We start from the raw sequence: 11,512 nt of genomic DNA, 5'->3' as shown, positions 1-11,512 counted from the left end.
ATCAACCATTGTGACCGGTTAAGTTCGTGCCTGAAAGTCCTGCTTCAACAAGAAGAGCCTGCCACCCATCAATGCTGCATGAGTCCCGGTTGTAAGACATCTCACCGATCTCTAAAGAACATTACCGCAAGGCTGGACAAAGGGGGGTTGTGGCTGGGAGGGCCTGGGCATTGGCGGCCTCTAAAGAGGTAGCGCTACAAAATATTTAAAACATAAAGTTCCATCATTCTAGTTTACAACTGATTTTTAACTGTAGAATATGCATTCATGTTTAATATTTAATCAGGATTAAATATAACAGTCATAATTACATACATTGTAATTGTGCATTGTCAACAGAAACATCAATTTATGATCTCATTTCAATTCCCATGTTCTCTGGAAATCAAACCAAAAGTAAACCAAGGATTCATAAAACCACACAAAAAAGAAAATCCTGCATAGCACATGAATAATTTATTGGTCCTTTGATTGGCAAGATTATATAAATATATTTTGATTGTTCTTCCATGTGTTGTAAACATTATAGTTGTTTGCGTGTCCTTCCATGTGTTGTAAACATTATAGTTGCTTGCATGTTTAAAGATGGCCTGTTGATTACCTTCTGACTCGTTCCTTTAGGTGCCTCTGTTCTTCCCACTGGTATTCACAGTAGCCTGTTTCTTCATTGTGGGGACATCACTATATTCAGATCCTGTAAACACCAGTATTGGATGCGCTTTAACTTTATCTGGTTTACCCGTCTACTATCTGGTAGTTCAGAAAACTAGAATACCAGGCTGCTGTACATCAAAGTTCAGTAAGTATAGCCAGGAGTACTACTATATTGGGGAGGTACCAGGTCATATGCTCACTACTCTGGCTACTTCATTGTCTAGCTTTTACCTCCCTACTCCATACCATTCTGTCCATGTGCTTCTTTGCACTCGACTTCACCACTTCTTGGGCAGTATAGGGAAAGAAACATAGGGTCAGATTACTTATAGAACAGGCATCACCCTATCTCATCAGCCAGCCTCAATCAACCAGGCTACAGACCCCATCAGTCAAATAATTTTGACTGGCGGGGTCTAGGAAGAGAGCCTTCTCTGCCACTGCCCCCACATTGTGGAACCTCCTGCCCTCAGAGGTGAGGAAAGCCCCCAATCTCTTGGCCTTCCACAAAGGGTCGAATCTTGGCTCTGAATCCTTGTGGGGGGGTCACAGAGGACTGTGTGGCCGACTAGTCCCATGAGAGCCCCTCCTTGTAATAACCAATGTTAAATCTTAGGATTTTTACCTTTTGATGTTTATCATTAATATGCAATTAAATTTTTTTTAATCCTAATTAAATTGTAATGTTAATTTTTATACATTGTTTTATCAATTATATTCATTTTAACAGAGCATAGCCCCACTTTAAGGGAAATGAGCATTTTAAATATGAATTATAAATAAATAAACATATAGAACAGCAAAAGCCATCAGAAATAGATATGCTATCGCTATACTGCTTAGCATATTTTAAAAACTTTGGGGAAATGGGGCAAAAACTTTCCCCCTTCTCTGACCTTTTACTGAATGTTTATCTTATTTGCCCGTCACTCCACTAGTAGCAAAATGAGCAATAGATGTAGCAATAACCCACTCACCCCAGGATAGGCCAGATAACCTGTAAAGCCAAGCAAAGTTTCACTAGTCTTCATAAGCTAAGATTGTGTAGACCAGGGTGAGGAATGATGGCCCCCTTTTGACTTGTGGTACTGAAATTCAAATAAGCCATAAGCAGCTAACTGCATTAAAATTTAATTGCAAAAAGACAGTATCAAGCAAAATAGGAATGTATTCACAGGGAAATGTATGGTTCAAGATAGCTATAGCTCATAAAAACATATGTCTTTTAATAAAATGTGCTAGCATGAAAAGATTCCACCAAGCCAATATTTGAAGCAATCTAATTATTTTTTTTAACTGAAGAACATCAGATGATAGCTCTCTCAAAGACTTTTTTTATTGTTTCCTCTTTGGAACTATTTAGACTCCATGATAGTGAAGCTACAGATCCTGATGAAGGTGACTCCTCAGGAAGTCCAGATGTATTGAAGGAGTTGTGTATTGGAGTAAGGAAAACAATATTTAGACTGCAAGGAACCTGCAAACTCCTGACACTACTACTGTAAGGAACATACCTCCAAGCCATTTTAAAGCAAGCAGCAAGAGATACAATATGTGAGAATCCCTTTCCATGAGTTACCTCATGTTTCATTTTGTCTTTCAAAGGTATAAGACTGATCTTCTTCTGCCCAGAAGCTTGAACAAGCAGTTTATAAGGAATAAAAATAAATCAAAACTCTTTATGAAAAACCCATCAGCAATATCTGCAGAACCTTAAGCAAGTCTTAGTTCAGTATACAGTATATTGTAAACATAATATTCTTGTCCAATACAGCACTTCCTTCTTATGACAACAATAAGGAATCTATTGTCATAGGAAATGTGGGTCTTGCTCACCCTAAAAATGTTCGAGCTTGCACAGAAGCATAGTAATGATTAGTTAAAAAATGAAAATTCAGTTCACAAAATGACTTATAAAATAGAGGTTGAAAATGTTTTAAGGTTAAAATTTCCACATCCAAAATATTCCAACCTCAAAACCATTCCCAACCTTATCAGAAATGGTCTGCCATTGGAACAGCCTGCTCTGACTCTACTAAAAAAGGGGGGAAAAACAGTATAGGCTGTTCTGCCTTCCATTTTCAAAGCCAGAACATTTTGCTAAGATGGGAATACTTCTGGTGAGACTGATGTTTCTGAAATCTGGCAATTTAAATCTTGAAATGATCTGCACACTGCTGATACGGAGACATATCCCAAATAAATATTCTACACATACGGTATGGGCCCTAAAGATTTAGGACAAGTGTTGCAATGATTTTTATTTGTAAGTAATTTTTGTAATGGAGGTAATCAGATTTTTTAATTCCTTGACAATCATAAATTATGAATAACTATCTGTCCATTCTACTGTAAATAATTGCTACTAAGCCTTAAAGCAGGGGTGCCAAGGTGGCGGCCCAAGGGCCGGATGCATCACGTGCAGGCCATGCCCACCCTGGCTCCGCAAAGGCAAAAAAAGTCACGATACGTCATGTGACGCAATTGAGTTTGACACCCATGCCTTAAAGAGAGCTGAAGCACTCACCAAACATGTTTTTTTTAAAAAAAAAAACCAACAACAAGGTGCTTGTATGTAAAATCTGTATCTTAAGAAATATGGTTGGGAGTGTGCTATCATGGTCTAACAAAAAGAGAAACTGCACAACTTTTAGCACACTAGAGCATATAGTTATATTACTAGTTATGTATGGGAGTTCACTAAAATCTAAACTTTCACCTTTTTGCTAGTAAATGCTTGGAGGCCTAAGTAGCCATCTCCCACAGTATGAACAGTAACTGAATTTAACAAGCTGAGGGAAAAAAAACAGTTTTAGAATTTTTATTGATACAATTGTTCAATATTTTGCCACATTTGTGGCAAATCAGCTTTCAGATGTTACGACTTTCAAGCCCTCCTTCTTATATGTTCAAGCAAATTATTGATAGTTTATGTGCTAATGAATTAAGCTAATGATGGTGAAGCTACTTATCCACTATTTTTGAAATAATTAAAACTACTTCTATTATTTGGGGGATATAATCTGATTTCAAGGTTTGCTCAAAATGAGAAATGGTAAAATCACCAAAACAAAAGTTGCAGAAATAGAAGAGATGGAATTAAGCAATACTTAAGAAAATCTGCACCATATTTTATCTTTATCTGAGTAAGCAAACAAAAAGAAATTAAACACTTGAATGCAATGATCAGAAACATAAGTAATACAGATTTTAATTTCCATATTATAAAGTACAGAAAGTGAAATCTATGGTCAAATACAAATTTAAACAAGCCACTTGTCCTTCCAAACAGTAAATCAGTAAGCTACCTATAGAAACAAATTTTAAAGTAAAATTGAAACAAAATAAATACTGTACATACACTTTCCCTGCCAGCAGGCAAAAATGGAATGGGAAACTTGAGTAAATGGGGAGGAGGGGAGCTCTTTAAGCTGCAGCCTCCCATTTTCCAACCAAAAACTCCACATAGGAGTGTATTTGTATAAAAAGGAGCAAAGAACACACAAATCTCTATTCAGAAAGACAACTATTTCACCACACTGAAAAAATTGAGAATTTAGATTGACAGTAGAAAAAGGTGTTGGGAAACAGACACATCAGCAAAACACTACTACANGCTTACAAGTTTATTCCATTTCCCATCCCCCAACACAATTAGAATTAGGCTGCATTTCCCTTGGAGCTTGATTAAGATTTTTTCTTAAATTTCGGTTGAAGCAAATCTACTGGGGAACTTCCTTTATTTCATCTTGCTTGATAAATTCTCTTCCAATATAAAACGGCAAATTAATGACAATTTGGCATGTTGTGGTCTTGTCTATAGACTTGCTTTGGGACTTGATAAAATCTGGCTGAATTAAAATAGAGGAATTGGGATCTAGACATCCAAAATGCCAGAGCCAAAGTCTCCATCCCTTTCATAGCATAAATATTCCTCCTGTCCAGTATATCCATACATATTTCTATCACATCTTATAGTAATATCAAGATAGTTCCTTTTAGGGCGACAACTGGTAGATATATAAATATCCCATATGAAAGTTGAATTTGTTTCTGTTCAGACTCAGACATATCCATTGTCCACCCAAAGGTAATCATGTTAATACTTCCGATTGTTAATGACTCTTAATTGCCCATTGTAACCAGGAGGCACTTATCCTTCTGGGTGACCACTCATCAGAAATCTCTAAGGCCCTGCAAAATTCTTGTCAATATATATAGCTATTTAAAACTTCCCTCATGCTATCAATTGTTAGGTGCTAACTGCTTTAGGATTTTCTTGCAATTTTAAAATTTACTTTTACAGTTATTGTAGTGTTCTGGTCTTTTGATTGTATTTGATCTTGGACCATAAATAATTTTCAACTGATGGATACTTCACTTATGATTTGTTATTGTTTTCCATTATACTGAATTAATTTCATGATTATTATGTGAATAACTGTAAACTAGACCTTACAGTTACTAGAACCGAGGCAGTGGATAAATTATACCATTTTTTAAAAAAAATATCAATAAAATAAATAAAAATACATTTGGAGAGGTCCATTAACAGATTTTTTTTAAAAAAAGTTAATAAAATGAACATTATATCTGTCTTGCCTTTTATTATTGTGCTAGTTCTCTTGAAAGATACCTACAGAAAGAAAAAAATATGTAAAATAAAAGAGTGACAATTTCTTCTTCTAAATGATATACAAATATGTAAAGGGAAGGGAAAAATAAAGATTCCTTAATTTTTTCCTAGAGTTTCACTGATAAAGTTTTCAAGAACATTTCCTCTGCAATTCTAATCCTTGTAGCTCTCTCATGTTTTGGTGCTTTAAATGGAGGAATCTTCGCTGCATCCAGGTAAAGTCCTGAAAGCATTTTGAGTAAATTGGATTCTGATTCTGTTTCCTGATCTATCAAAATAATAAAAAGATATAAAAATAAATAAATAAAAAGGGAAAGTGTCACTGATATATACAAGAGGTATAACATTAGAAATATACATTTTTGTTCCTTTTTTTCAAATAGCAATTTAATAGGGAAACTTCTAAACCCTAATAAATTATAGGAAAAACAAGCCAACACAATAAACCCTTAATATAAATAAAACACACATGTGTGTGTATATCCATATTCTTTAAAGAGATGAGATGGCTATAAAAAAGAAAAAATATGAATTTATGTAAAGTTCTGATACAGTTTAAAGAACAAATTGATATAGCATTAAACACACTATAGTTCTTGTACTATAAGTTTTTAAAAACGCAGCAAACAGATACATATCATAAGTTTACATGTGCCACAAGCCAGAGATGGTTCCAACAATATATGATTTTCTGGGGGAAAAAACAATTTTAAAAAAACCCACTACCATTGCAATGGGCATTTTAACAATCTTGCATTATTCTAACTTTCAAGAAGCAAAATATAATTCAATCATTAGACTTATGTAGAATACTATGGGGTTTTTTAAACCATGGTGTGATGAACAAGTCATAGTTAGTACATAACTAAGACCATAATAAGCTATGGTTTAAAAACGACCAAATTAATTTTCGTGACTTCACTGTAACCAATACTACAAAACATTGGCTCTACTTAAAAACTATCTTTATTATGCAGGATGTTGTTTGCAGCTGCACGAGAAGGACAGTGGCCAGTTCTCTTTTCAATGATACACCTGGAAAGACACACTCCTGTCCCAGCTTTAATATTAATGGTATGAGCTTAAATTTCGGAATTCTACCTCCCTGTTCTTAAATGAAGGAACTAAGAATTTGAAAATGAAGTCTACATGTATCCTTTTTTATATATAAGAATCCTATTATAATCACAGATGTTTCATTTTTCTAAATAATTCCTAAGAAAAAAGCCCTTCGGCTAACATTTGGTACAGGTTCTTATAACTGATATTCCCATCACTTAGATAATTCAATTTAGAATTTGTGCTTAGCAAGTAATCCAAACTGTATTGGTTTCTCTGACCTGACCTATAATCAGGTCTAAATATCTGTATTGAAAGAAAATTGTTGCTACTGTTCACTTTTGTTGAATAAAAGGAACAAAAAGAAATATTTATATGTTCTGTTGGCTTTCTTTCTTGACCCAGTTACCTTTGGTCTACTTGATGGTATCCATTGGTGACCTTTATGGACTTTTGAACTTCTACAGCTTCTCCCGCTGGTTCTTCCTAGGACTTACCACACTGGGGTACATGATACATTGCTTCCAACATCCAACAATAGTGAGACCTTTTAAGGTAGGATCAATATCAAATTAGAAACCAGAGTATTGCTTTTACTTTTCTGGAAGAAAAACATTGACATAGGAACATAGGAAGATATAGGGGGGGGGGAATAAAACACTGATTCGGTTAAGACATAATGCAAACAAATTGTTTCTTGTCCAATACTATTTCTAGTAAATCAGTGTTGTACCTTTATTCATGACCATCCACATTCATTCATAATTATTTATTCTTTCCTTTCTTTCTGGAGTGAAGCACAGAAGGAAAGATCCCTAAATCTTGACTGTGGTTTGCTAATGAAATATTTAAAACATAAAGTTCCATCATTCTAGTTTACAATTGATTTTTAACTGTAGAATATGCATTTATGTTTAATATTTAATCAGGATTAAATATAACAGTCATAATTACATACATTGTAATTGTGCATTGTCAACAGAAACATCAATTTATGTTCTCATTTCAATTCCCATGTTCTCTGGAAATCAAACCAAAAATAAACCAAGGATTCATAAAACCACACAAAAAAGAAAATCCTGCATAGCACATGAATAATTTATTGGCCCTTTGATTGGCAAGATTATATAAATATATTTTGATTGTTCTTCCATGTGTTGTAAACATTGTAGTTGTTTGCGTGTCCTTCCATGTGTTGTAAACATTATAGTTGCTTGCATGTTTAAAGATGGCCTGTTGATTACCTTCTGACTCATTCCTTTAGGTGCCTCTGTTCTTCCCACTGGTATTCACAGTAGCCTGTTTCTTCATTGTGGGGACATCACTATATTCAGATCCTGTAAACACCAGTATTGGATGCGCTTTAACTTTATCTGGCTTACCCGTCTACTATCTGGTAGTTCAGAAAACTAGAATACCAGGCTGCTGTACATCAAAGTTCAGTAAGTATAGCCAGGAGTACTACTATATTGGGGAGGTACCAGATCATATGCTCACTACTCTGGCTACTTCATTGTCTAGCTTTTACCTCCCTACTCCATACCATTCTGTCCATGTGCTTCTTTGCACTCGACTTCACCACTTCTTGGGCAGTATAGGGAAAGAAACATAGGGTCAGATTACTTATAGAACAGGCTTCACCCTATCTCATCAGCCAGCCTCAATCAACCAGGCTACAGACCCCATCAGTCAAATAATTTTGACTGGTGGGGTCTAGGAAGAGAGCCTTCTCTGCCACTGCCCCCACATTGTGGAACCTCCTGCCCTCAGAGGTGAGGAAAGCCCCCAATCTCTTGGCCTTCCACAAAGGGTCGAATCTTGGCTCTGAATCCTTGTGGGGGGGTCACAGAGGATTGTGTGGCCGACTAGTCCCATGAGAGCCCCTCCTTGTAATAACCAATGTTAAATCTTAGGATTTTTACCTTTTGATGTTTATCATTAATATGCAATTTAAATTTTTTTAATCCTAATTAAATTGTAATGTTAATTTTTATACATTGTTTTATCAATTATATTCATTTTAACAGAGCATAGAGCCCCACATTAAGGGAAATTGGCATTTTAAATATGAATTATAAATAAATAAACATATGGAACAGCAAAAGCCATCAGAAATAGATATGCTAACGCTATACTGCTTAGCATATTTTAAAAACTTTGGGGAAATGGGAACCTCTTTGCCCCTTCTCTGACCTTTTACTGAATGTTTATCTTATTTGCCCATCACTCCACTAGTAGCAAAATGAGCAATAGATGTAGCAATAACCCACTCACCCCAGGATAGACCAGATAACCTGTAAAGCCAAGCAAAGTTTCACTAGTCTTCATAAGCTAAGATTGTGTAGACCAGGGTGAGGAATGATGGCCCCCTTTTGACTTGTGGTACTGAAATTCAAATAAGCCATAAGCAGCTAACTGCATTAAAATTTAATTGCAAAAAAACAGTATCAAGCAAAATAGGAATGTATTCATAGGGAAATATATGGTTCAAGATAGCTATAGCTCATAAAAACATATGTCTTTTAATAAAATGTGCTAGCATGAAAAGGTTCGACCAAGCCAATATTTGAAGCAATCTAATTATTATTTTTAACTGAAGAACATCAGATGATAGCTCTCTCAAAGATTTTTTTTATTGTTTCCTCTTTGGAACTATTTAGACTCCATGATAGTGAAGCTACAGATCCTGATGAAGGTGACTCCTCAGGAAGTCCAGATGTATTGAAGGAGTTGTGTATTGGAGTAAGGAAAACAATATTTAGACTGCAAGGAACCTGCAAACTCCTGACACTACTACTGTAAGGAACATACCTCCAAGCCATTTTAAAGCAAGCAGCAAGAGATACAATATGTGAGAATCCCTTTCCATGAGTTACCTCATGTTTCATTTTGTCTTTCAAAGGTATAAGACTGATCTTCTTCTGCCCAGAAGCTTGAACAAGCAGTTTATAAGGAATAAAAATAAATCAAAACTCTTTATGAAAAACCCATCAGCAATATCTTCAGAACCTTAAGCAAGTCTTAGTTCAGTATACAGTATATTGTAAACATAATATTCTTGTCCAATACAGCACTTCCTTCTTATGACAACAATAAGGAATCTATTGTCATAGGAAATGTGGGTCTTGCTCGCCCTAAAAATGTTCAAGCTTGCACAGAAGCATAGTAATGATTAGTTAAAAAATGAAAATTCAGTTCACAAAATGACTTATAAAATAGAGGTTGAAAATGTTTTAAGGTTAAAATTTCCACATCCAAAATATTCCAACCTCAAAACCATTCCCAACCTTATCAAAAATGGTCTGCCATTGGAACAGCCTGCTCTGACTCTACTAAAAAAAGGGGGAAAAACAGTATAGGCTGTTCTGCCTTCCATTTTCAAAGCCAGAACATTTTGCTAAGATGGGAATACTTCTGGTGAGACTGATGTTTCTGAAATCTGGCAATTTAAATCTTGAAATGATCTGCACACTGCTGATACGGAGACATATCCCAAGTAAATATTCTACACATACGGTATGGGCCCTAAAGATTTAGGACAAGTGTTGCAATGATTTGTATTTGTAAGTAATTTTTGTAATGGAGGTAATCAGATTTTTTAATTCCTTGACAATCATAAATTATGAATAACTATCTGTCCATTCTACTGTAAATAATTGCTTCTAAGCCTTAAAGCAGGGGTGCCAAGGTGGCGGCCCAAGGGCCGGATGCATCACGTGCAGGCCATGCCCACCCTGGCTCCGCAAAGGCAAAAAAAGTCACGATACGTCATGTGACGCAATTGAGTTTGACACCCATGCCTTAAAGAGAGCTGAAGCACTCACCAAAGTCATGTTTTTTTTAAAAAAAAAACAACAACAAGGTGCTTGTATGTAAAATCTGTATCTTAAGAAATATGGTTGGGAGTATGCTATCATGGTCTAACAAAAAGAGAAACTGCACAACTTTTAGCACACTAGAGCATATAGTCATATTACTAGTTACGTATGGCACTTCACTAAAATCTAAACTTTCACCTTTTTGCTAGTAAATGCTTGGAGGCCTAAATAGCCATCTCCCACAGTATGAACAGTAACTGAATTTAACAAGCTGAGAAAAAAAACAGTTTTAGAATTTTTATTGATACAATTGTTCAATATTTTGCCACATTTGTGGCAAGTCATCTTTCAGATGTTACGACTTTCAAGCCCTCCTTCTTATATGTTCAAGCAAATTATTGATAATTTATGTGCTAATGAATTAAGCTAATGATGGTGAAGCTACTTATCCACTATTTTTGAAATAATTAAAACTACTTCTATTATTTGGGGGATATAATCTGATTTCAAGGTTTGCTCAAAATGAGAAATGGTAAAATCACCAAAACAAAAGCTGCAGAAATAGAAGAGATGGAATTAAGCAATACTTAAGAAAATCTGCACCATATTTTATCTTTATCTGAGTAAGCAAACAAAAAGAAATTAAACACTTGAATGCAACGATCAGAAACATAAGTAATACAGATTTTAATTTCCATATTATAAAGTACAGAAAGTGAAATCTATGGTCAAATACAAATTTAAACAAGCCACTTGTCCTTCCAAACAGTAAATCAGTAAGCTACCTATAGAAACAAATTTTAAAGTAAAACTGAAACAAAATAAATACTGTACATACACTTTCCCTGCCAGCAGGCAAAAATGGAATGGGAAACTTGAGTAAATAGGGAGGGGGGGAGCTCTTTAAGCTGCAGCCTCCCATTTTCCAACCAAAAACTCCACATAGGAGTGTATTTGTATAAAAAGGAGCAAAGAACACACAAATCTCTATTCAGAAAGACAACTATTTCACCACACTGAAAAAATTGAGAATTTAGATTGACAGTAGAAAAAGGTGTTGGGAAACAGACACATCAGCAAAACACTACTACAAAACTAGCAAATATAGCCAAGACTTATCCCCTTTTTGCAAATGTAATGAATATCTTAAAAATGCCAAAGCACTGGCAAAGTTAAACTTTTCCCAGCAGAAGTGATAATTCATATTAATATAATCTCTTAAAGTGAATTATTTCATTCCCTTCTTACAGCAAGAAACTATTATGGCTTAAAATTTATATTCAAAGTTTTCTTCCAGGCAAAAATGCAGCTTTATCAGCAGCTGCATTTTGTAATCAGTGCTAAT

General features: G+C 35.0%; 1 protein-coding gene across 1 annotated transcript in view; it reads left to right on the top strand.

Moving 5' to 3' along the window:
* The window catches only part of LOC107291329 (cystine/glutamate transporter-like), a 22,771-nt gene extending 20,689 nt beyond the window's left edge, over nucleotides 1-2,082 (top strand). The window contains exons 11-12 of the mRNA XM_029284916.1: nucleotides 622-799; nucleotides 2,018-2,082. Coding sequence (XP_029140749.1) covers nucleotides 622-799; nucleotides 2,018-2,082 — 243 coding nt within the window. The remainder of the gene's footprint in view (nucleotides 1-621; nucleotides 800-2,017) is intronic.
* The last annotated feature ends 9,430 nt before the right edge of the window (nucleotides 2,083-11,512 follow it).

Source organism: Protobothrops mucrosquamatus, unplaced genomic scaffold (assembly GCF_001527695.2).
Source record: "Protobothrops mucrosquamatus isolate PMUCROS unplaced genomic scaffold, P.Mucros_1.0 scaffold1120, whole genome shotgun sequence".
Taxonomy (NCBI): Eukaryota; Metazoa; Chordata; class Lepidosauria; order Squamata; family Viperidae; genus Protobothrops; species Protobothrops mucrosquamatus.
Note: the sequence above shows the minus strand (reverse complement) of the source record. Positions and strands in the feature narration are given on the sequence as shown.